Source organism: Macrotis lagotis, chromosome 8 (assembly GCF_037893015.1).
Source record: "Macrotis lagotis isolate mMagLag1 chromosome 8, bilby.v1.9.chrom.fasta, whole genome shotgun sequence".
Classification (NCBI taxonomy): domain Eukaryota; kingdom Metazoa; phylum Chordata; class Mammalia; order Peramelemorphia; family Peramelidae; genus Macrotis; species Macrotis lagotis.
In genome coordinates this window covers 143,988,973-144,013,130 of record NC_133665.1, presented here as the reverse complement: position 1 = coordinate 144,013,130, position 24,158 = coordinate 143,988,973, and the positions used below count along the sequence as shown (strand labels likewise).

General features: G+C 41.0%; 1 protein-coding gene across 3 annotated transcripts in view; it reads right to left on the bottom strand.

Moving 5' to 3' along the window:
- SRGAP3 (SLIT-ROBO Rho GTPase activating protein 3) overlaps nucleotides 1–24,158 on the bottom strand; it is a 268,236-nt gene extending 244,078 nt beyond the window's left edge. For all 3 annotated transcript variants that reach the window (XM_074198657.1, XM_074198655.1, XM_074198656.1), the window contains exon 1: nucleotides 23,191–24,158. In XM_074198657.1, coding sequence (XP_074054758.1) covers nucleotides 23,191–23,257 — 67 coding nt within the window. In that variant the 5' untranslated portion in view covers nucleotides 23,258–24,158. The remainder of the gene's footprint in view (nucleotides 1–23,190) is intronic.

The window sequence follows — 24,158 nt, the reverse complement described above, 5'->3', positions numbered from 1 at the left end:
CCCAGTGTCTGGTGGAACCCAACAAAAGCAGTGGTTGAAAAGTGGGAGTGTTTGAAGGGCCTGTCTCAAAAGCAGGAAGATCTGGATTCAGGTCCTACTTCTTTTTATTTATTTAATTTTTTTTTAGTTTTTGCAAGGCAAATGGAGTTAAAGTTGCTTGCCCAAGGTCACACAGCTAGGTAAGTATTAAGTGTCTGAGGCTAGATTTGAACCCAGGTACTCCTGACTCCAGGGCCATTGCTCTATCCACTGTGCCACCTAGCTGCCCCTCAGGTCCTACTTCTAAGAGAAGGAAGCATCCCTGGGCAATTCACCTAGTATCTCAATGTCTCCAGGCCACTCCTTAGGACTACAAGTAATAGAACAGGGGCAGCTAGGTGGCACAGTGGATAGAGCACCGGCCCTGGAGTCAGGAGTACCTGGGTTCAAATCCGATCTCAGATACTTAATACTTACCTAGCTGTGTGGCCTTGGGCAAGCCACTTAACCCCATTTGCCTTGTAAAAACCTAAAAAAAAGAATAGAACAGATACTAATGTACATTTACAGAATTTCCTGCTCCCTACAACAAACCATTATACAGGTTTGGTCCATCCTCAATACAGCAAACATTTAATAAATGTTTGTTGAATGAATGAAAAGGAAACATGTATTTACATATTGGGATTAATCATAGTGAGAGCCATGTGAGAGATCAATACCATGTCAACCAAAGATGATTTTTTCAGAAAGATGGAAAACAGTGGGAGTCATCCAGGGCAACCTTGAAGGGGAGGTTTCAACTCAACAATAGCAGATGATCATGATACCAGGGTGATGATGTTTGTCTTTTGTTCTCAAAGAGGACCATGATATCATGAAGGTGATGCCATAACAAACACATAATTAGTAAGTATCTGAGGGCAAATTTGAACTCGGGTCCTCTTGGTGCTCTAGCCACTGTGCCATCTAGATACCAATGTACATATTTCACAGCATTAAAATGTTATCATAGCAGCCATTCTGTTATTATTTCCTCCTCCTTCAAGGATGTGGGGAAAGTGAGTGAGAAGGGGCAGTGAATGGAGACTAGGTAGGCAGAGAAAGGTGAGCAGAAGGACTGAGACCATAGCACCCATCCTGTGATTCTTGCCTTGTAGTAATTCTCTTAGCAGAACTGGAATGTCTTCCCCACAGATGACATTCATTCTACTCCTCACTTTCTGGTTATGCTCGACTCATAGATCTATAGAATCTCAAAATCAAAAAGAGACTTGAGGGATCACTAATCCAACCTCATTACAGGAATTCCTTCTAAGGCATCCATAATAGGCAATCATCCATTTTTTGCTTGACCACCTTACAATTTTGCAAGGTAGTCCATTCTATCTTGGGATAACTCAAAGCATTATAAGTTTTTTCTTGCAGTGACCCAAAATTTGCCTTCCAGTAACAACTATCTAAGGTTCCTAACTATGCCCCCTTGGATTACTTTGAATAAGGTTGCTCCCATTTCCCCCATGAAAAGCCTTCAGATATCTGGAGATAGTAATCCTTGTCCTCTATTTTTCTAGTAATCTAAGTCTTCTATTCTGCAGATTTAAAATGCCCATTCTCTCTAGCAGTCTCTCATAGCTCATGGTTTCCAAAGTCTTCATGACCCTGGTTACTTTCTTCTTTGATCTACCCCAGTTTATGAAGATGATAAAAATAAAATGTGATACCCAAAGCTCAACCCAATACTCTAGATAAGAGCTGACCAGCACTGTGTAAATCACACCTCTCACCTTCTGAATAAGATGTTTCTGTTAATGCAGTCACAGATCAAATGTGATTTCTTTTTAACAGCCAAATAACCCAGTTGATTCACACTAAGCTTACAGGAAACTAAAACCCTACATTATTACCCTTTACACCAGATCAAATTATAAACTGCTATGCACAGGAAAAGCAAATTATGGTATATGAATAAAATGGAATGCTAGAAGAAATGATTAAAGCAATGAGCTCAGAGAAAACTGGGAAGATTGTCAGGAAGTGATACACAGTAAAGTAAGTAGAAGCAGGAGAACAGATTATATAAGAACAACATGAAAAAGACAACTGTGAAAGACTTAAAAACTCTGATCCATGCAGTGATCAACCACATGATGAAATATGCTTATTACCTTCTGACAGATAGCTAATGGATTCAGTAAATTTGAATCATGTACTTTTTGGTCATAGTCAATGTAGGATTTTTTTTTTACTTGGCTGTGAATATTTGTTACTAGGTTTTGCTTTATTTTGATTTCCAATGGAAAGAAGGGTAGAGTAAAACATAGATTTTTGTTCACTGAAAATTTAATTTTTTTCTAATAAGAAAATACAGGAATCTATTTCTAAGACATCTACTTTTGGAGATACTCGTAAATGTTCTTTGCCTAGTTCAATGGAGAAAAGCCCTCAAATAAGGATCACTCTTCATGGTGGCCCTCTGCAGATGTTCTAAGACTGAAGGTCATAGAACACTACCATCTCCAAAGAACTGAAATTAAGGATCACTCCAAGGGCAACGGAGAGAAGCATTGTAGGTGTAATCAGTCTGCAACACATAGGAAATAAGGAATAATATATTAGAAGTAGTGTAAAGGATGTCAGGGTGGGAAAAAAGTATAACCTGATGAAAAGACCCAGAACTATGTCCTGCACCCAGGAGACACTTAGTAGATGTCTGCTAAATGAATAAGACAAACTGAGATCTGGGAAAGACCTTAATTTTAAAAGGTCATGCTCACCCACCACATTCTAGATCCTCATCAGTCATCTTGACTTAGGTCTTGTCACTAAGACTCCAATGTTTGGAGGAGAGAATGAGGCTGATGACTTTGCATAGCTCTGCCTCACTTAATCCAATTTACTTTCAAGTCAAAACATAATCTCCTGATATCACTGGCCCTCTTCCAGAATGAAGGACAAACAGCAACAAGCATGAACCAAATCTTCTGATTCTAAACCCAATACTATTTTCACCATATTGTCTAGTGCTGAGATTCCATTTTGGACCACCATTTTTGCTTTCCACTGCATTAAGTGATACAGGGAATGTCAAGAAACATAAAGAAATGAAACAGCTTACAACCTAGTTGGGAAGACATAAAACAAGTATAGAACACTGAAGTCTTAAATTAGAGGGTTCTGACCATAACTGTTTTAGAATTTTAGCGAATGTATGAAGTGGATTGTATTAGGGGCCCCAGGAAGGCTCTTTCTTAAAAAAAAATTAATGTACTTTCTCTCACTCACTTGCCCAAAATTCCATCATGGCTTGAAGTTTTATATTATACCCTATTAAAATATAAATACTCCCTGGAAAAGAAAAGGAAATAAATCTTCTCAATTCTTCACACCTTGATATGAACAAACTTATTAAACTCTTTTCCTAAAAGCAAGTTTCCATAGTAATAATAGTAGGAAGACTATGCTATTGCCCTGTATAAATTTATTCATACCAATTGTCCTAAACTAATTTCTGTCCCCTAGTTCTAAGGCCTTCCCAAGACTCCCAGAAAGGAAGTCAGAGTTGTAAGGGACTTTATCTTACACTTGTCTAATCTCTCACTCAAGAATGCAGTAATTTCACATAGGAATTCTTAACCTGGGGCAGATGACCTTTTTAAAAAATTTTTTGATAACTATTTCAAAATAATTGGTTTTCTTAGTTATCCTATGTATTTAAAAAGACAAGTCAGTCAACAATTTATTGTGCATTGAAAATTCCAAAAAATAACAAAACAACCAGTTGCTTTCCTCAAGGAACTCACAAATAATATTATAGGATAAAGTGGAGGCAACCTCAGAGGGAAGGCATTGGGAAAGTGTTCTTGCAAAAGGAGCATCTTTAGCTAAGACTTGAAGGAGGTCAGACTAGATAGGACATAGAGGTGAAATGGATAGAACTCCAAGAATGAGGGACAATGAGTGGAAATGGAGGTGGGAAATGATGGGGCTGGTGAGAGAGAGAGACTGTATCACTGAGGCCCAGGTTTGAACAAGGAAGGAGGGGGAAATAAGGAGCCTGGAAAGATAGGAAAGGACCAGGTTAAGAAGGATTTTAAAAGCCAAACAGAAGATTTTATATTTGATCCTGGAGGCAATCAGAAGGCAATGAAGAGGGGGAAGATGACATGATCAGGGACCTGTGAGTCAGGAAGGTCAGTTTTTCAGCTGTGTGGAAACTGGACAGACAGGATAAATGCAAGCAGATCCACCAGCAGACTATTGCCATAGTCAGGCATGAGGTGATGAAGTCTTGTACTACAGTAGAGGCAATGTCAGAACAGAGAAGGTGGGAAGGGTTGGGGGCTGGGAGGAAAATATAGAAGATGCTATAAGGATAGAAATTATATTATTTTGGCGACCAACTATCCATTGTGGGCATAGGGGAGGGGAATGAGAAAGTAAACAATCAAAGATGACATCTAGGTTGCAAACTTGGGTAAATAGGAAGCGGAAGTTACCCACACCAGTAACAAGGAAGTTAGGAAGAGAAGAGTTTGGGTAGAAAGATAACCAGTTCAATGGTGAAAATGTTTAAATTAAAATATCTTTCTTCCAGACCTCCAGTTCAAACTGTCCAATAGACTGTTGGGATGCAAGGATGAAGGTCGGATGATAATTGAATTCATGGCAGCTGATGAAATCACCAAGCAAAATAATATAGAAGGAAGAGAACAGGACCCAGGAAAGAGTTTTGTTAGCAGGGAGCTATGATTCTAAAAATAAATAAATCAATCAACAGGCTTCACCAGACTACAAAAAGGGGTTAAGAACCCTGCTCTGTAACATCTCTGACCAGCATGTTTCAATAATACTTGGACACTGCAGTGATCCAGAAACTCCCTCCTCATCTGCCTAAGCTGCCCACTCCACTCTTGGGCAGGTCTCTAATTATTAGGGAGTGCTAGGATTAAATCTATATCCCTATGATTTGCACCATTTGGTTCTAGTCTTACATGGATCTTTCTTCCCCTTCCTCCAAAAGGAGACCTAGAGCATGTGCCTTAGCCTAGGGTTCACTAACACGATTTTTATTTCTCTTTGGGAAACCTCTCCTGCACCTGCACTAAGAAAATGAGTTGTGGGGGTGGGGTGAAGAAAAAGCAAATTAGCAGCAATTCAGGACAAAGGTGGAAAGAATTAAAACTGAAGCTGGCCCACTTTTCCTAAACTCAAGGCTTATCTCCCAGTCTCTCAGTCTCAGGATTTGGCCAGTCCTTTTCCACCCCCAAGTCACTTTCATTTACTAATCCCACTCCAATAGCCTGGGTTGGAGATTTTTTCCCCCCTCTTCTTCTCCATTCATATGGTAATTGCCAGGTTCTTTGAGGCACAGGGACTTCTGGGATGAGCTCAGAGAAATTCTCTCAGCAGGGCTGGCCAACTGGAGGTTTTCCCCAGCTGCCAAAGGGGGAATGAGGAACTTGGTTTACTGTTCAAGATCTGGAGCTGAGGATCCCATATAATGCTGGGGGGGGTGGCTTTCCCCTGACCCTCATACCCAACTCTTAGCCCTAAGCAAGACTAGGTTCTATTTCCACATCCTTCTCCCCTTGCCATTGCTTTGACAAAGAAAACAAATGAAGCCAGCCAATCCAATAGGAAGTTGAATTTCTTGGGAGATTTATAGGCAACACAGCCCAGGGTTTGTGTCTCAGTAATTTCAACTCATTTATCTTGCCCCCTTTGAAAACGACCAATCCCACATTTGACAGTAATGAGGATGGAGAGACCTTTTTTTGCTCCATTTTTGGGAAAAGGCACAATTAAAATTTGATGTCTGGATAAAATTCTTATTTCCTTTTCCAGCTACACATGCTGGGGGCTTCCTGACTCAAATACAAAGGCTCCTTTTTGTTGCTTCTGATTGAGGGAGCACCCTCCACTTGAGGCCACAAGAAATCTCAGGGGACTCTTTGGCTCTACTTCCAATTATGTCCTCTCATCCCCATTGCAGGTACGTTCATTTACCTGCCTTTGCCTGTGGGTTCTGTCGATGAGCTAGGATTAATCCCGGCCCTAACAGGAAATATCTCAGGAAATAGGGAAGGTGTGTCAGACTGTCCCTGGTTTCTGACCCTTCACTTGTTCTGGCCTTAGAAAAATGTGCATTACAGCCTAGCTCTCCCAACCCTGGCCCCTCTTTGGACATGATTCTCACAGAGCTCTAATAGCAAATGCTCAAGTAAGTTCAATTCAACAAATCTTTAGTAAAAGAAATGCCTGCTCATCCTTGGGAAACCTGGGAAACCCCATCCATATCCAGATGGAAAAAACAAAACAAAAAATATTGACAGAATCTGAATGAACCCTATGTTCACTTTTGAAAACTTTTTCCTTATCTTTTTTCCCTTCCCATCCCTTTCTTTCTTTTCCCTTAGATGTTATTCCTCATACAAAAAAATGACTAAATGTAAACACATTAAACACAAAAATGTACATGTACAATGTTCACTAGACTGCTGCTGAGGGGAGGGGAGAAGAAAATGGTGTAACATATAATTATGCAAGTGGATGACTGTTGAAAAGCTTTCATAGCATGTAAATGGAATAATAAAATAAAAACAAAAAATTTTTAGAAAAAAGAAAGAAATACTTGCTCAATGTAAGAGGCTCAGGTGGGGGGACAAAGAACTGGTTCCTCCCCTTAAGGAGCACCATAACTATTTCAGTAGCTTCTTAAAGGTCTCTGCTTTCAGTCTTCCTTCTCTTCAACCTAATCATCATACGACTGCCAATAATATTCTTAAAATACAAATTTTAGCATTATCACACTTAAATTCAATTCACTTGATGATGGCATCACCTCCCTAATGTCATGATCTTCTTCAAAAACAAAGGACAAGGGCGGCTAGGTGGAAGTGGATAAAGCACCGGCCCTGGAGTCAGGAGTACCTAGGTTCAAATCCAGGCTCAGACACTTAATAATTACCTAGCTGAACCCCGTTTGCCTTGCAAAAACCTAAAAAAAAAAAAAGACAAACAACAGCCCAGGAAGCAGCTAGGTGACTCAGAGGATAGAACACTGGACCCAGAGTCAAAAAGACCTGAGACTGGATTTGTACAAAGACCTTCAACTGCATGACCCTGGGCAAGTCTCACAACCTTTGTTTGTCTTAATCCACTGAAAATGGCAAATTACCCCCAGTATCTTTGGCAAGAAAACCTCATGGACAATATGGCCCATACAACTTGTGACCTGGGTCGATAAGTTTCTCTTTAGGGAAGCTGGTGGCCCCTACTCCCACAGTTCAACATTTTGATGCCAATCTTAGTGCCAACTCCTTGTTGGTCTGACCCACTGCGGCCTAGAGTTCAAGGAATCCATCAGCTTCAAACCTTTCCCTGGTTTGTTTTTTATTTTTGTAACTTCCATGCATAGCATAGTGCCTACCATGTAACAAAAACTCAATAACCAAATTCTTATTAAACTGAATTACAAGCTATTTCCTCATAGCTGTCTTGTGAGATACAAGTATTATTAGCCCCTATTTACATGAGGAAACTGAAGACCTCAGAGATTTTGGTTATTAAATTTAGACTGAAAGAGACTTTCATAGAATACAATCCCATAGTTTCACAAAGAGGCTGAGGCCCCAGAGTTAAAGAACTAGTCTACATCATGCAGATAATTGGTTATCTGAGGCAGAATTCAAACCCAAACCTTTGGATTTCAAGTCTAAGACTGACTGTAATATTATACCATGTGCTTCCCCGTGAGAAATGACATGACCAAATTGATATTTTAGAATTGTTCCTGTATATTAATAAAACCTACTGCTCTGCTTGGGAGGAAAATTATGAAATTTTAAGGATCCTGGAATCCAAATTCTAGGCTCTACACTCCTACTAAAAGTCAGATTAGACCCATAAATGTGAATGAGGGAGTGGGGCAGCTAGGTAGCACAGTGGCTAAAGCACCAGCCCTTGAGTCAGGAGTACCTGACTTCAAATCCGACCTCAGACACTTAATAATTACCTAGCTGTGTGGCCTTGGGCAAGCCACTTAACCCCATTTCCTTGCAAAAACTTAAAAAAAATGTGAATGAGGGGGTGTGTTTTTTTTTTATTTTAGATTTATATTCAGTTACATTAAGAGAAGAGATAATCATATCCTAAAAGTCCCAAGCCACCAAATGTTTTATCCAAAGCCTACCTCAGGACCTAGTAAAAGTCAGTGATAAATAAATGCTTATTGAATTAGCTCAGATGGGAGAAGATCATCTAATTCAACCCAATTCTTTCATTATCAGAAAAGTGAGGATCAGAGAACTAAGGACCCTCAGTTAGCAGAGTGATCAAATCTGGAATCCAAGTCCCCTAACCTACAATCCTTCTCATAGAATTATATCACTTTCAGATTGCACCAAATACAGAAAGGGGAAGATAGAAAGGACTAAGGAAAATTGCATCCTATAGACCATCCCCCTTTCTCCCATCAAAGCACTCTGGAAACTTCACCTCCTCCAAGAAGCCTTCCAAGATTAAGAGGAAGAGACACAGTGACCTTGTCCTAGTCTTGCTCTGCATATGCTTGCAATTCCTGTCTCCCCTCCTTCTCTATCTACCCTAAAGGGACTTAGACTTTGATTTGAACCAAAAACATGTTTTTATTTTTCTCCCTGCACTTACCCTATCCTCTGATAGGTGTTCTTATTGCCCATTCAAGACAGTGGAGCATTCTGGGGTATGTTAACATAAGAAAGTGAGTGGCCCAATAGTAAGGCATCAATCATTCAAATTGCTAAGCTCTGGCAAAAAATACAAAGTTTGGATAAGACAAGGACATTTTCCTCATAGAATCTGCCATCTTGAAGGGGAATAAAATACAATTACAAATAACTATAATACACCGTAATACTTGACAAATGCATTCAAGAACTATGAGCTAAGAGAGAAAAGGTAGTTACTGGTCCAGGAGATCGGGGGAAACTTCCTGAAGGAAGGGACATTTAAAAGAGTTGGGTTTTATTGGAGAGATGGAAATTCTACAGGAAAAGGAGGAGTAGCAGGATCCTCCAGGTACAGAGAGCAGCAGCAATAGGTGAAACCTGGAGGGTGTGAGGGGGAGGGATGCAGCAAGTCACCCATTTTGACTGAAAATTAGAGAATATTGTCATATGAGATAAGGTTGGAAAGTTTAGATAGCACTAGATTATGGAAGGCCTTGAGAATCTTGGTACTTTTGATAGAAAGCAGTAGGAGACCATCAAAAATGATTTTAGCATGAAATTGCCACAGATTGAGAACTGCAAGGGATGTTGGAGAGCATCTAATCCAACTTTCCTGATGTATACCTGAGGAACTAGAGGGAAAGAGTCATAACTTATTGGTGACAGAGGCAGGTTTCAAACCTAGGTCTCCTGACTCTAAATCCAGTGTTCTTTCCACTGAACCAATCACACTATTTCCATGTTTCCATCGCCAGATCTGCATCTCCCAAAGATTATTTGGTGCTGGTATGAAGAAACTGGAGAATAGCAAACGTTTTTTGCTAAATCAAATGGTTGGAAGTTGGACTAGAGAAAAGAATACAATCTTCAGGGCAATGAGGTTGCAGCTCTGGATGATCATGAATGAGTCACCATTCCTCAAAACCTCTACTTCTGTGTCCAAGGCAGCTGCTATCCCTCACTTCCCTGGGAAGATGAGGAATTACTTATGAGAAACAGTCATGCTTTGTACAATAAAAATTATACATCATATATTGCTACCAGAAATACATCTATTTTTTCCCTACATTTGGAACTATATCACATCTCATTCATTCATTCCATGAAAGTTTTTAAAGTGCCTAAATAAGAACAGTAAGGATATACAGAAAGGCTTGGTTAGCCCAGCACATAGATCAAGAAGACCTGGGTTCAGCTTCTGCCCCTGACATTTTGATTCTGGGAAAGATACTTAACCCCTCAGTAGCCATCCAAATCTCTAAGGCTGTAAGTTGCAGAACTTTGGAGAAGGGAATCTCTTCCCTGGGAATTCTCAAATGAAATCACACACTAAACCAACAACTCAACTACATGCAATGAAGAATTTCTCCAGGGCTGTGGAAAACATAAAGATTGATATGACAAGTGCCCAGCCTTCAGCCTAATGGTACAATCAAATATAGTAATGAGACACGTGCACAAATAAATAGAAAATAAATTAGAAGGTAGTAAATACAGGGGAAGAGTAAGAGTGCTTTGAGATGGGTTGAGAGAGGAAGAACAGATCCATGGAGTATTAGGGAAGAAGTCTAGTTGTCTTAAGTTGTTTCCCAATTTGTTCAGGCTGTTTCACATCTGTGTATTTCTCTTTCATTCCATCAACCCCCACTCCCCAACTATCCATTCATCCACTTATTCAATCACTGTCTTTTCTTGGCACTTCTACCCTTATTTTATACATGCTCCCCACAGATATATCAATGGTCCTCCCTCTTCTGCCCCCTGAACCATCCTTCTCTGGTCAGAAACTGGCAAAGGGAAGTAAGGACCTGACAACATAGCCAAGGATCTCTCAGGTATGCACTTTAGATGTCCAGACATACTAGTTGGGGCATCAGGTCTCAACTGTCTTTATGCATATCCTATTGTACAAGTCTTCTTGACAGGGGAAGGAAGATAGGAATCACACCATCTCCATTATCAATACTCAAACAGGCTTAGAAAATTCCCATGATGTTAGGTCATCAGATAACCTAACTTCCAGGAGCAGAACATTTAGAGACAGTCAACATTCCATTTTGTGCCATTCAGTATTAGGGCTGAGCTAGAAACAGAAATCTTTAAATAACTCTTTCAAAAGTTGTAGGTACCCACCTCGGACCCTTGAGCAAATTCACTGCTTGTTGGTACTAAATCATCTAGAATATCCAGGAGAGGTAAAACATACACCGAACACACCCCTACCAAATGAAGGAAGCTGATCAGACATTTCTACAAGATTCAAGATAAAATGGAGACATAGGAGTCATAGGATTACAGATATGGCCTGGGAAGAATCTCTAAGATCATCTGTCCCACAGGTTTGTACTTCAGGACTCCTATGGCAGCAGTCCAGTGAAACCTGGGGCCCACTTTTCAGAATAGGGTTTTTTAAATCTAAAATCTAAAATACCCAGGACCACAAAGGGAGCCAATTATATTGAAATGCAATTATCAAACTGTGGGGGGAAAAAAAACTCAAAAGTATGGATCTCATGTTAAAAACCCCTGATCTAGTCCAATAGCCCCCATTTGACAGATGAGAAAACTGAAGCCCAGGGAGGTTGTGACTTGGCCAAAGGAAATGGCAAACGTCAGATTTGATCCCAGGTCCTTTGGTTCCAAAGGCAGTTCTTTTTTCAGGGTCAGAGATTCACCAGTGGAATGATCTCCATCTCCCCTACCCTCACTCTTCCGCTCCTCCAAACACACACACACACACACACACATACACACACAACCTTGGAAACAGCCCGCAAGACCAGTCCTGGCCCTTCAATGGCACTACCTCCTGTCTTTTGAGTTGTATCCCAGCCAGCCAAGATGGGCTACTCTTCAACTAATCCATTATTCTCCTTTTAAACTCCTTATTCCATGGCTATGTTTGCCCATTTTTATTGTAAAATTCCTCCTAACAGCATCTTTTCTTTTTTGAATCTCTTTCTGGCAGGAGCTGTGTATTTTTCTGAGGGTCATCGATCTTCCAGGCCCCTTAAATATTTTGATGGCTCCTACACTTCTCCAAAGTGACAGGCACTGCTCTCTAGCTCATCCTTAGTTCAGAGAAGAATAGCGATGACATAACTGTTTTCTATTGGCTTTGCGGATCATATTGGAAAATCAGCCCCCAAGGACTTCCGCTGTCACACTATCTCACCCCTTCCAGAATTCTTACAAACAAGTATAAATAGTTTCAAAATAGCTGGAGAAAGATGACCACCTAGGACTAGTGATTCATACCACTTAACTGGCCTGCTCCTTACTATAGTACAAAATACTTTATACAGACAGTATTAAATTTAATCTTCACAACCAACTCATGGAGTTGGGAACATGTAGATTAAAATCTAAAATTTAAAACACCCAGGACCACAGAGGGAACCAAGGATAATAAAATGCAGTTATCAAAATGTGGTGGGGGGGGCCCAAAGTATGGATCTCATGTTAAAAACTCCTGATCTGGTCCACTTTTGAGAAAACTGAATTTCAGAAAGAATAAACAGGTTGGTTAAGAAGCCCAAGGTAGTTGGGGTGACTGGTGCAGTGGATAGAGAACCAGTCCTGGAGTCAGGAGTACCTGAGTTTAAATTTGACCTCAGACATTTAATAATTGCCTAGCTGTGTGGCCTTGGGCAAGTCACTTAACCCCATTGCCTTGCCAAAAAAAAAAAAAAACCTCAAGGTAGCAAAAAAAAGAAAAGTAGGGAGGAATTCAAATCCAGGTCTTGGGGCCAGTAAAGCCCTATATCCGTATACTAGGGATGTTATACCCCAGAGACATGGAGATCAGCAGTCAGTCTGATAAGCTAATAAGTTAATTTATAAACTAATAAGCATTAAGTATAAATTTTTTAAGCAATACAATTATCTGGAGAACTAGGACAAATAGGTAGCTTTCTAAGTAAACAGAGCTAAGGCAAATTCAAACTATCCCAAAAGTCTCAGTGCAGTTTTAAGCTTAAATAATTAAAAAACTAATAAGAATAATAAAATTTAAAAAGTTTAAAATGCTAAAATTAATGCTAAAATACAGACAATCTGTAATACCCCAGTGACCATTACAATTCTAACAAACTCATACTCTTGACTTCAAATACAACTAGTGAGAAAGATAAAATTGAACTTCATGATTATTTAAATTCTTATCTGCAAAAAAAATCTTCATTTTTCTTATTATTAATGGGAGGATGAGGATGCTGAATGGTGAAGGTAATGATTACAACTATAACGACAATGCCAACAATGATCCCATGGCAAAATGGATCAAGAGCTCTTGGGGTGAAATCTGTCTTTAACACATACTACCTTTGTGACTCCAAGCAAATTATTTAACCACAAGGTGCCCCTGTCAATTTTCCAAGGTTATAAATTTCAGACCAGTGACCAATCTGTATTGATGGAGGAATCTTCCTGCCTGGGAGTTCCTTATATCAATGAAACCACAAGGTCAAAAAGAACAATAATAATAGACTATATATAGTACTTTACAGAGTCAGATGATGTAGTCAAGAGAGCCAGGAAGTTGAGATAGATTTGGATTGTGACCTTGGAATCAGGAAGAAAAAAAATCATGGACTCACATCATTTTTGAGTTTGGAGGAACCTAAGTAGTCAAATAACCCAAGTCATACCCAAAAAAGGAATCACCTTCAGAACACATCCAATAGGAAAGGATAATGTAGCCTCTGCTTGAAGGCCTCCAGTGAGGTACTCCCAAAGACTGTAAGAATAATTGTATGATAGTAGCAATTCAGATTTCAAGGTCTGCAAACACTTTAAATATATTACATCATTTGAGTCTTGCAGCAACCTACATTGGAAATGTCATTGTTACAGCCATTTTATAGATAAGGAAACTGAGATCCATTCCAAGAGATGCTTGTCTTGGGTAGCTTGCCTTAAATGAAGTTCCTCCTGATTTCCTAGCCCAGCAGTCTATCCTCTAGGCCAAGGTGGAATTCAGCTTCTACCTTTGATGTACACAAGCTGAAGATTTACCCCCTCTTTAGGGTCTTCAGCTATTCTCTAAGACTATAAATTACAGGTGAATTTACAATCTGCATCAGGAAGGGAAATTTCCACATCAGTAGTTCCCTACACATATACAAAATCCTAGTTCTGTATATTGTAGATGATGTAAAGAGATGATAAAGAGAAGGAAAGAAGGGGAGAAAAGCAAGAGGGAAAGAAAGGAGGAAAGGAAGGGAGAAGGAAATGAAAGACGGAGGAAAGGAAGGAAAGACAGAGGGAAGGAAAGATGGAGAGAAGGAAGGAAAGATGGAGAGAAGGAAGGAAAGATGGAGAGAAGGAAGGAAAGATGGAGAGAAGGAAGGAAAGATGGAGAGAAGGAAGGAAAGATGGAGAGAAGGAAGGAAAGACGGAGGGAAGGAGGGAAGAAAAGAGGGAGGGAGGGAAGGGGGCAGGAAAGAGGGAGGGAAGAAAGTAGGAAAGAAGGGAAAGGAAGATAAATCAATGTATTATCAAACTTTAAAGTTTACAAAACAGATTCATTATCTTCTCATTTGAACTTCACAACAACCCCATGAATATCTACTTCTGTTATTATGTATCCATTTTACATATGAGGAAACAAACTGAGAAAGTTTAAGCAATTTGCTCAGGGTCACACATCTAGTAGGTATCAGTGGTAGGATCCAAACCCAGGTCTTTCTGATTCCAAATCCAACCCTCTGATATAACATTGTGCCTCTCCTTTTTTGTCCATTTTTTTTTTCCATTCTCTTCTACCCCTGTGCTTATTATATACATGTCTATTTTGTATGTAAATAACCTGCTAAGTATCCTGCCCACAGTAGGTGCCTTATAAGTATTTGCTGCATTTATTTATAAATGTCATTGAAAACTCACAATCATGCATTTCTGCCACAGGCTACAATTCATCCATGTGAATGTTAGGGTCCCCAGATGGCAAGACCAGCCCATTTCAAAGCAGTCTTGATTGATATATCATGACTTTGAAGGGGCTATTTCAACATGGGTCACAATATTCTACTTAGGCTCAAGGTCCCATCAATAACACTTAAATCTCAGCTGCTCTCTGCCCTCCCCCTCCCAGGATATCAAGGAATAAATCAAGTCAGTTTATGACTTAATCCTACTCTGTATTGATTTTTTTTAGAAGTCAAGATATTAAGGAGGAAAGAAAAGACTGTCAAAGCACTAGCAGTTTTAGTCTGTCTTAAGTCATTCAGAATGAGCAGGTTCTCTTTGCCAAATAATCATTAACTTTCAGTGATCTGTTTATTATTATTGTAATTAATTATAATAATTCTTCACATTTACACAGCAACTTTCTGACTGCAAAGCACTTTTTTTCTATATTATCTCATTGTCTCCTCAATACAATCCAATAAGGCAGGCAAAACAAGTTTTGATTTATCTCTGTTTGTAGATGAAGAAACTGAGGGTCAGAGAATTAATCACAGAAGCACAGAATTTCAGAGCTGAAAGGGACTTCATGGAGCATCTAGCTTCAACTCACATCCCAAAAAGATGCAACAGGGAGCAAGCAGTCATCTAGACTGGGCTTGAAAATCTCCAGAAAATCTTCCTTCCATCCATGGGAGATTTTCCTTCTATCCAGTCTGTTTTCCTCTTTGGAGGCTCCACCACTGCTTGACCCTCTATAAAGGTTACAGCCTTTATAGTAATTAATAGTAGACTAGAGGGAGCAGCTAGGTAGAACAGTGGATAGAGCACCAGTCCTGGAGTCAGGAAGACATGAGTTCAAATCCAGATTCAGACACTTAATCCCTTGGGCAAGTCACTTAATGCCATTGCTTCACCAAAAAAAAAAAAAAAAAGTTGACTAGAATGCCAACTCAGGCCTACTTACCTATCCATTGCAGATTTTTAATACAAACCACTTGTAAACTATGATAATTTAGGAGAGAGGAGAAAGGGTTCAACTGAGGATTATAGGTCTAGCTACTGAGGCTATGTACTGTCCAAATTGCAAATAAGGTTGACCCTTCACAGCTCCACTCACCCTTCAGCTGTGATGATCTTAGGAATTCTCTATAGATGTCAGTGTGCTCTGCTGGTATGAGGAAGGACCCTTGGTGGAAAGCAGTCAGGAGAGCAAGTGATATGTTTATATGCCAGATTCACATCTAGAATCTCAAATGCCACCCATTAATTCTGTGCGCATGCCCTCTTCTCCCAGATTGGGAACCAATAATTCAGGTCCACAAAACTCCTGAGTAAGGCCAAAACCAGATCAAAATGTAATTGAGAAATGCTTCACAAAATAAATAAAAATACAACACAATAGATAATGTCGATCTGTGGTTTTCAAAGTCAAAGGCTTCAGGGATCCATTTCTATTTCAGTTTGATACCAATGACTTAAATTATTTCTAAGAGTCTGTAACTGTTGCTCCCATGTGTATCTAAAATAGACTTTCCTCCACATTATCTCCAATAACAAAAAAGTGGGTACCCTTAAACCAAAGTGTATTATGTGAAGGTGATACAAGACTGCTGAAACCACAAGAAACAAAAAACAGGATAAATTTATCAAAACACAGGAAGACAAAAGAACTGATGCAAAGCAATCAGAACCAAGAGAACTACACAATGACTATAATAATGGAAACAAAACCAAAACGAAAATAATAATTACCATTTTATAATTCTTTGGGTCTGTGAAGTGCTTTACATATAGAAAAAGGCATTCAAACTTCATTTCATTGCAATGACCAACCTTGATCCTAGGGAACAGAGTATGGAAGCATGGCATAGGATAAAGGACCCTGGATTTGGCATCAGAAGACTTGAGTTCAAATCTTGACTTATTTACTAGTTATGGAAGGAGTGGCCTTGAGCAAATCAATGAATTTCTCTGGGGTCTCACTGTCATCATTTGTAAAATAAGGAAACTGAATTAAATAACCTCTGAAGTTGAGCTCTAAACTCCAGGATCCAGTAATTCTAAGTATTTATTTCTTCTCTACTGCTCATTAAGAAGAAGGTGAGGTAGGGATGGTATTAGAGGTACAAAATGTTGCGTACCCGTCAGATGGCTTTGCACAACTGTTTTTCTGATACTGGAAGTAAAACTGGATTTCTTTTTTTTCTTTTTTTTTCTTAAATCCATCCCCAAGAAGTGAGCATTTTCCTGCCTCCAACACAGTCCAGTGAATCTGCTCAAAGGAGGTGCCCACTAAATGATGTTTACTTGAATTGAAATCACTCTTTTGCTACTTTCACAGATCAACATTTCCTTTCTATTAGTCATCTCAAAGTGGCTTTTGGCACCTGGGGCCTCTCATGTATTCTCATTCTTTTTCATCAGCTGGCCACAGTCTAATCACACCCTTCTCTAAAAGTTGTCCAGTTGAGAAAAGAGAACCAGCTACAAAGACAATGGCTTGTGAACATGTGTAGGCTGCTTGTGGGGCCCCAATCTGGCCAGAGCTGCTACCAGAATTTTAATTCAGTGACAACCCATCTTCAACTAAACACTTGGTTTAGAGCTAGAAAGGACCTTAGAAGAATCCATTGACTTCATTTTAAAGAGGAAGAAACTGAGCTCTCAAGTGACTTGCCCAAAGTCACTCCTTGGAGTGGTCAAGGCAGGGAATCTGGGTATATCATTGCCAAAGAAACATACTGTTTGACAGTGTTTTGTAAAGGAAAGTGAACCAGACCTAATCAGAAAACCAAGACCAGCCTGACCTTGGACACTTAAGGGGCTCAGTACTTCTAATGACATATCTAATGGAGTGGGGTAGGCAAGAGAGAGAGAAGGCAAGGAAGAAAATTCCCTCCTTTTCTCTCTAAAACTATCCAAGACTGGGTTGTTTAAAGCCTTGAGGTATTGCTAGCATACTCACTCAACCGACTGAGCTGCTCTCTTCTTGATTGGATGAGAGAATCATTTGTACCTCATAAGGAGTTCAAGCTTAGGTGCATCTTGTTTACCTATTAAAGACATCATTTGGGACTCTTTCAACTGAAGAGGGAAGGAGTGAGAGCAAATCTTTCACTTCATTACATGTAAAATAATGTTGTGGGAATTAATCTATAAGATTTTTCTGGCTCTGAATATTAAACTGCCAGGATCTTGAACCCGCCTCCCTCCAGGCAGAAGTGTGGCAAGTATCATGGCTATATATATATATATATATATATATACACACACACACACACACACACACACACACACACATATCTAGGCTGGTGGAGTGGGTCAGAAGGATATTACAAAATGGACTAAGTGCCAATAAAATGGAAAGGAGAAAGGAAGGCAATAGAGTCCTACAGTAGACTTGAGAATAATAGGAACTATAGTTGTTATAAGCCTCATGGTCTAACCAGTCTGCCTGGCTCTCCCTCCAAGGCACTGAGCCAGAGGTTCAATCCAAAAGCTGAACTCAAAAAACCAAGATGGCAAAGGGCTCCTGAATTTGGAGGCTCCAGATACCAGAACCCATTCTCCTACTTTCAGAGGCCGGATGCTTCTGGACCCCTGGTAAGCCCGTAGAATTGTGGAGCACGCTCAGTGTGAATCCCTGTTTGACACCCACTTGTTCCCAGCAAGCAGACAATAGTTTCACCAGTAAAGCACCCTTGACTGAAGACAAATGGGCGCGGCTTCCCAAAGTTCAGCCACGGACAAGGAACCTGAACATTGCTCACCAAACCATGAAGGCCTTTCCCCCCTTCTTCTCCACCAGACCCCCACTAATACAGAAAAAGAAAATCACAGAAAATAAACAACTCCTATGCTCTGGCAGTTTAAAAACTTAGAATATGGAAATGCCCTATTCAGTTACAGAGCTTTGGAACTGTTCAATTAAATACTATTTTTGCTGGAGTCAGCTCAGTTTGTTTTTCAAACAACCTTCTCTATTTGATGGTGCCATCTAGATGATTTAATAGATAGCGTGCTAGGGCTAAAGTCAGGAAGACTCATCTTCCTAAGTTCAAATCTGGTCTCAGGCACTAACTGTGTGACTATGGACAAATCACTTCTCACCCTGTTTATTCGAGTTTCCTCATATGTCAAATGGACTGAAAAAGGAAATGGCAAACCATTCCAGTATCTTCATCAAAAAAAATCCCCCCAAAAGGGGGTTGAGAAAAGTCAGAGACAACTGAAAACAACACCAAAAGCCAACACACTCCTTTGGAAGTTGTGGCTTGGCTTTTTCTCATTTTTACCTTTTGTGCTAGCTGTTCCCATGCCTAGAATATTTTCTGTCCTCATTTCCATCTTCTAGTTTTCCCAGCTTCCACCACAACTCAACTGAAATAACCACCTTCTTTAGAAGACCCTTCCTGCCTGAACTCTGTTTCCCATACCCCTCTATCAACCTTTCCAATTCCCTTCAAACTTTGTATATATCTAGTATTACTAAGAACTTTGGAACAGATTGGGCAACATGGAAGACACTGGCACAGGACTGACCAATAAGGCAGACATGCCCTCATCAGAGCTGGTGCTGTGCTCCATGGGCAACACAGAATTGAAGTAGTTCAAAGCAAACACAAGATGAACAAGTTTAAAGAATCCACCCCAAGTACTCACATGAACTATTTGTGCCTGACCCGTGGTCACACCAAAAGACTCTAACAGAATATTTTTTGACCCAAGTTAACCAAGTTAGTGATACATTGGTCCTCCCAGAAGAGTATAAGCTGCTTGAGGGCAGGACCTGTTTTTGCCTTCCTTTATTTGCCCTATCAGTGACTGACTACTTTATGTTGGTTGTTAAAAACCTGTATTCTAAATCAGATAAATTTCCTGAGAACTTTTGTTTCTTTACTTTTGTCTCTCCTTAGAACTCCTCACAGTGTGTATATACATACAGGAGCTTCTCTGTAAATGAAAAAAAAAATGTCTCCCTAGTCACTCTCTCAGTCACTTTTCTTCCTCCTTAGGATTTATACTATCATTTTAAAAAATTGGATTAAGTGAATACAATTTTCATTTAAGCAAAGAATAAAAATTATTGGATTTCAGAAATAGAACTATCTTGAGATCACAGGAGGACAGACTTAGAACTGGAAGAGACCATTAAGTTCAACGCTCATTTTACAAAAGAGGAAAGAGAGGCACAGAATGGTTGAGTGACTTGCTCAGGGTCAGACAGTCAATGAGTGCCAGAGTACAGGATTTAAACTCAGGTCTTCCTGATTCCTGAAGACATGTCCTAAGGAGTCATCTAGTGCAACAATCACATTTTACAGGTTTACAGGTAAGGAAACTCAGATCCTGAAAAGCTAAGTGACTTGTCCAGGATCACCCAGGTGGAAAGCAGCAAAGCTAAGATTAGTACCAACATCTTTTACTCTAAGTTCAGTGTACCACACTCTTAGTCTATTTTCAGATGAGGATCCTGGGGACCCAAAAGAGGCTTGTCCAAGTCCACAAAGAGAGTTAATTAACTGATGGCAAATCTGGGGCTAGACTCAAACCCTCTTAGAGTCACAGGGCCTTTACTGATCATAGGATCAGAGGACTCAGAGCTGAAGGAAACCTTAGAAGGCATACAATGCAACTCCTTAATTATGGCAAATGAGGAAACTGAGTCCAGAGAGGCACCCAGTCCCTCATCTGGTAATAATAGAACTAGACTAAAGCACATCTCTGGAGCTCTTTCTGTTTCAACTACTTCTGACCACTGTTTCCCCAGCTGCTCCCATTCTTTTTCATTTTCTATTTCTTTAAAATGGAAATCCAGACTTCAAATGAACAGCAGAGGGACCACTTCATTTCACATTGAAAATTCCAAAACACGTAGAGTCCAAAAAATGTTTCCTTTTTGCCAACCCTAAATCCTTCAAGAAGAGTGAAGAGGGCACAAGTCAGCAGAGAACTCAGTATCATTGCTAAAATCAAAAGCTAAGTGAGAGCTAGGCCAGAGCTAAATTTGCCTAACTAAGGGTTCCAGCCCATCAATTTGGCCAAATTACACCCAGGGAGAAAGGTAATTGACATCAAATAGTATTTGTTGTGATTGGTCCATCATTCTCCAAAGCTAGCAACAAAGACCCCCAAAATGAAAGTAAGAGAGTAAACAATGGAGCAGCATCAAGAGGCAGTCCCCACCCCAAAATGCCCATCTGCTCTGGGTGTCAATCTATGAAGAGGCAGCTTCAAGAAAACAATGTCTCTGGGAGGGCTGGGCCCAGGCTAGGCTTCAGAAGCTGCCTGGCCTTTACAATTCTGCCCAACAGAGCTCTGAAAGGCGGGCTTTCCAAAGCTTTCGGTGTGCAAAGTCCCACAGATGTCAGTAGGGTTTATAAATCAAGGCAGACTCTCCCTTTGCCGAGAACTGGTGAAATCAGAGGCCACAAGATAGACGATGCATTGGGGCATTTTGATGCAATGAAGCATCCGTGTCCAAATTCATTATCTTGTACTAACTAGCTAGTTCCTTAAAATAAAAATGACAAATCAATTATTAGCCAAGACAATAAAGGCTTGACTGGAAATCAGATAAAGTCAGTTGGTGCAGTGGTGATATTCAATGTTTCCAATGAGGGATGAGTCTCTAGGACTCAGTTGGACCTAAAGAGGGAGTTGATAACCTGAGAAAAACTTTCTAAAATTCTTCAATGGAATTTTAAGTAAAATCCTCTCTCACTCTCTCTCTCTCTCTCTCTCTCTCTATATATATATATATATATGTATATAATTTATAGAGATAGATATCAACATGTATAATCTAGTTATAGAGATAGATACACACATATACATACATAAATGCAAACAAGTATATTTATTTATATATGCATACATACATTTATACCTATATCTACATATATGTATATTTTAGGCCCACATGGGACTTATAAATAATAAACTCATTGAAAATGCAAATGTTAGCCTAGTTTTTTTATTTGGCAATCAAGCCAGTTCCGGGAACAATAAAGGGCCTGTCTTCCAAACTTCAGAGAGAGAGACGTGTATCAGAAGTTACTATTTTCCACAGCACAACCACATACAAAGGAGGGAGTGAAGAGAAGGGAAGGTTTTTCTTGATCGGTTTCATCCAGAGCTTGGTCTATCCTTGATTAGCATAACGGCCTTTTGCCACAATTGAAAGGAAAAGGATTGTTGGAGCGATGGGAAAAACAAAGCCCTCCCCTTGATAACTGCTCTCCTTTTCCAAAGTTTCCCGAGCATTTGCAGTTCTCAGTGGCAGCTCTGTACACTCCAGCCCCTCTAGTTCCTGAGGGGGTTTCCTAAGTTCTGATGTCATTGAGCCTTCCACAGAAAAAGAATGAGAGGCAGGTGGTATAAGCACAAGACATATTGGTGTTAGATAAGGGATCTTTTCAATACCTTACGAGATGAAGGATGGGTCTCAGCCTCCCGCTGAAGATTTATTTTCTTTACTTGCATGAGAAAGAGAGAGATACAACCCATCCTTCATGTTGCACCAAGAGAACGACACTGATCCCAAAGAACATAGATTATTGTTCAATTCTAAGTGCTGAGGCCTCTGACATATTTCTCAAAAGCAGAGGGAGTCTAGCAAAAATGATGGCAAGGTCTTCTCTTGTCAAGGCAAAGCAGAAAATGTCAAAGGGGTGGGGTGGCTGGAGGGAGCCCTGTTCTTGCCTGAAGTACAATTCTCAATCCTGCAAAGACTCTAGTGCACGCCTTGCTACAAGCCCTTGCTTTGGCTAGGACGATCAGCAAGGCATGGCTCCAGCACACTGGGATCCGAGAAGCAAACAGAGGTCATCCAGTTCAAGCCAGCGTCTCAAGACGAGCTTTCCCAAAGCCACTGCAGACAGAGGCTCATCAGCCCTCCCCGAACACTGGCTTGTTTCCTTTGAATGAAGACAGCCGCCCCTAAATGCGGCTCCAGGAAACCTGATTGGCTGCACACTGTGAGAGAGAACATTTCTGCATGGAGCTGTCTCTTTATGCTTAAAACGCCTGCATTAGTTTGGATCAATATGCCCCCCATACCAGTTCACCCATGGAGATGCATGCAACCCAGCAAAGAGAACCTGACAAAGAGATGCAATCTGGGTCTCCAGGTGCCCCCACACTCGGGGATTCTGACCCCTGGGGGAAAGGTGGGAGAAGCAAAAATAAATCAATCCATCCAGGAGAGATCTGCAAATAGACCCAGCCCCGAAGGGCTTTGGCGGCGAGAGACGACAGCACCGGTCGTCCAAACGGCTGGAGAGTGACATGTCCCCGTCAGGATGATGAAGTAGGCATTTTCCTGACACTGACACTCCTCGAGTGAACCAGACAAGCCTCACACAACTGCAATGCAGCTTTTGCTATCCCTCCTAGAAACCATCCGGCAGCCCCTGGCATGGCTGCAGCTGAAAGCAGCCCCCGATCGCGTGCAGCCACTACCCACCCAGGCTCACAATAAGATTATGGATGCCTACCAACGTAGGACGGGAGGAAGCCGGAGGGAAAAGAATCGCCAGAGACATCGGGGGGGGGGGGGGGGGGGAGGAAAAGTCAAAAGGTAACTCACCTTTGACTTGGGTTTCATATTCCGCTATGATCTCTTTGTCTTTCTTGAACTTTGTTTGCGATGACATTTTCTGAAGGGGCTCCACCAACCCCGAGCCGGTTTGTTTTCCCCCGATTTCTCGCCTGGTCCTCCCAGCAATAGAGGAGTCAAGTCGCTTTCCAAGGTTGGGGGACTAAGCAGTTTCACTTGGCTGCAGAAAGGGAAAGGGGGGAAGAACCCCTTCTAGCTTGCCGGAAGGTTCCTCTTCATTTGCCGGGGGGTGGGGGGCAGAAGGCAAATAATAGCTGGCTTCGATCAGCTTGTCTTAGAAAGGAGTAGCCATTCCCCCCACCTCCAAAAAAGCACAGCAACCTGCTTCAGTTGTTGCTGTTGGGTTTTAAAAAAAATTTTTAGGACTTCTCTTTAAATGTCTGTAGGTATGGATCGCTCCAAAACATTCACGCGCCCATGCATGCATGCAAACAAACACACACATACACATACACAAGCGCTCACACACTCATTCCACCGTGCACACCCACCCTTGCACTCCCACCCTCACCCAAACACACTCACACACTCACACACACACCCGACACATAGACACACGCAGAGGCTCCTCCTTGGACGTGCAGACAGTTCCCAGAGACGATAAGAAAAGCTCTCCAGGTCTGGGCAAAGAAATGATCAGGTTGCCAGAGGGGCTCTCATCTCGCATCTTCCCCTGGCGCTCTCCCCTCCCTCTGGCTGGCGTCCTCCTCCTTCCGATGCTCGGATTTCTGGAGACGATCAGAGAGAAGGGCAAGTTTTCCTTCTGAAATGCATAGGCTCCAAGGAGCCGGGAGGGCTGGCAACTGGCTGCTTGCACTGCAGGGCTGACTCTCTCTCTCTCTCTCTCTCTCTCTCTCTCTCTCTGGTTCTCGCTCTCTCTCGCTGGCTCTCGCTCTCTCTCGCTGACACTCTCTCTCTCTCTCTCCCTCTCTCCCTCT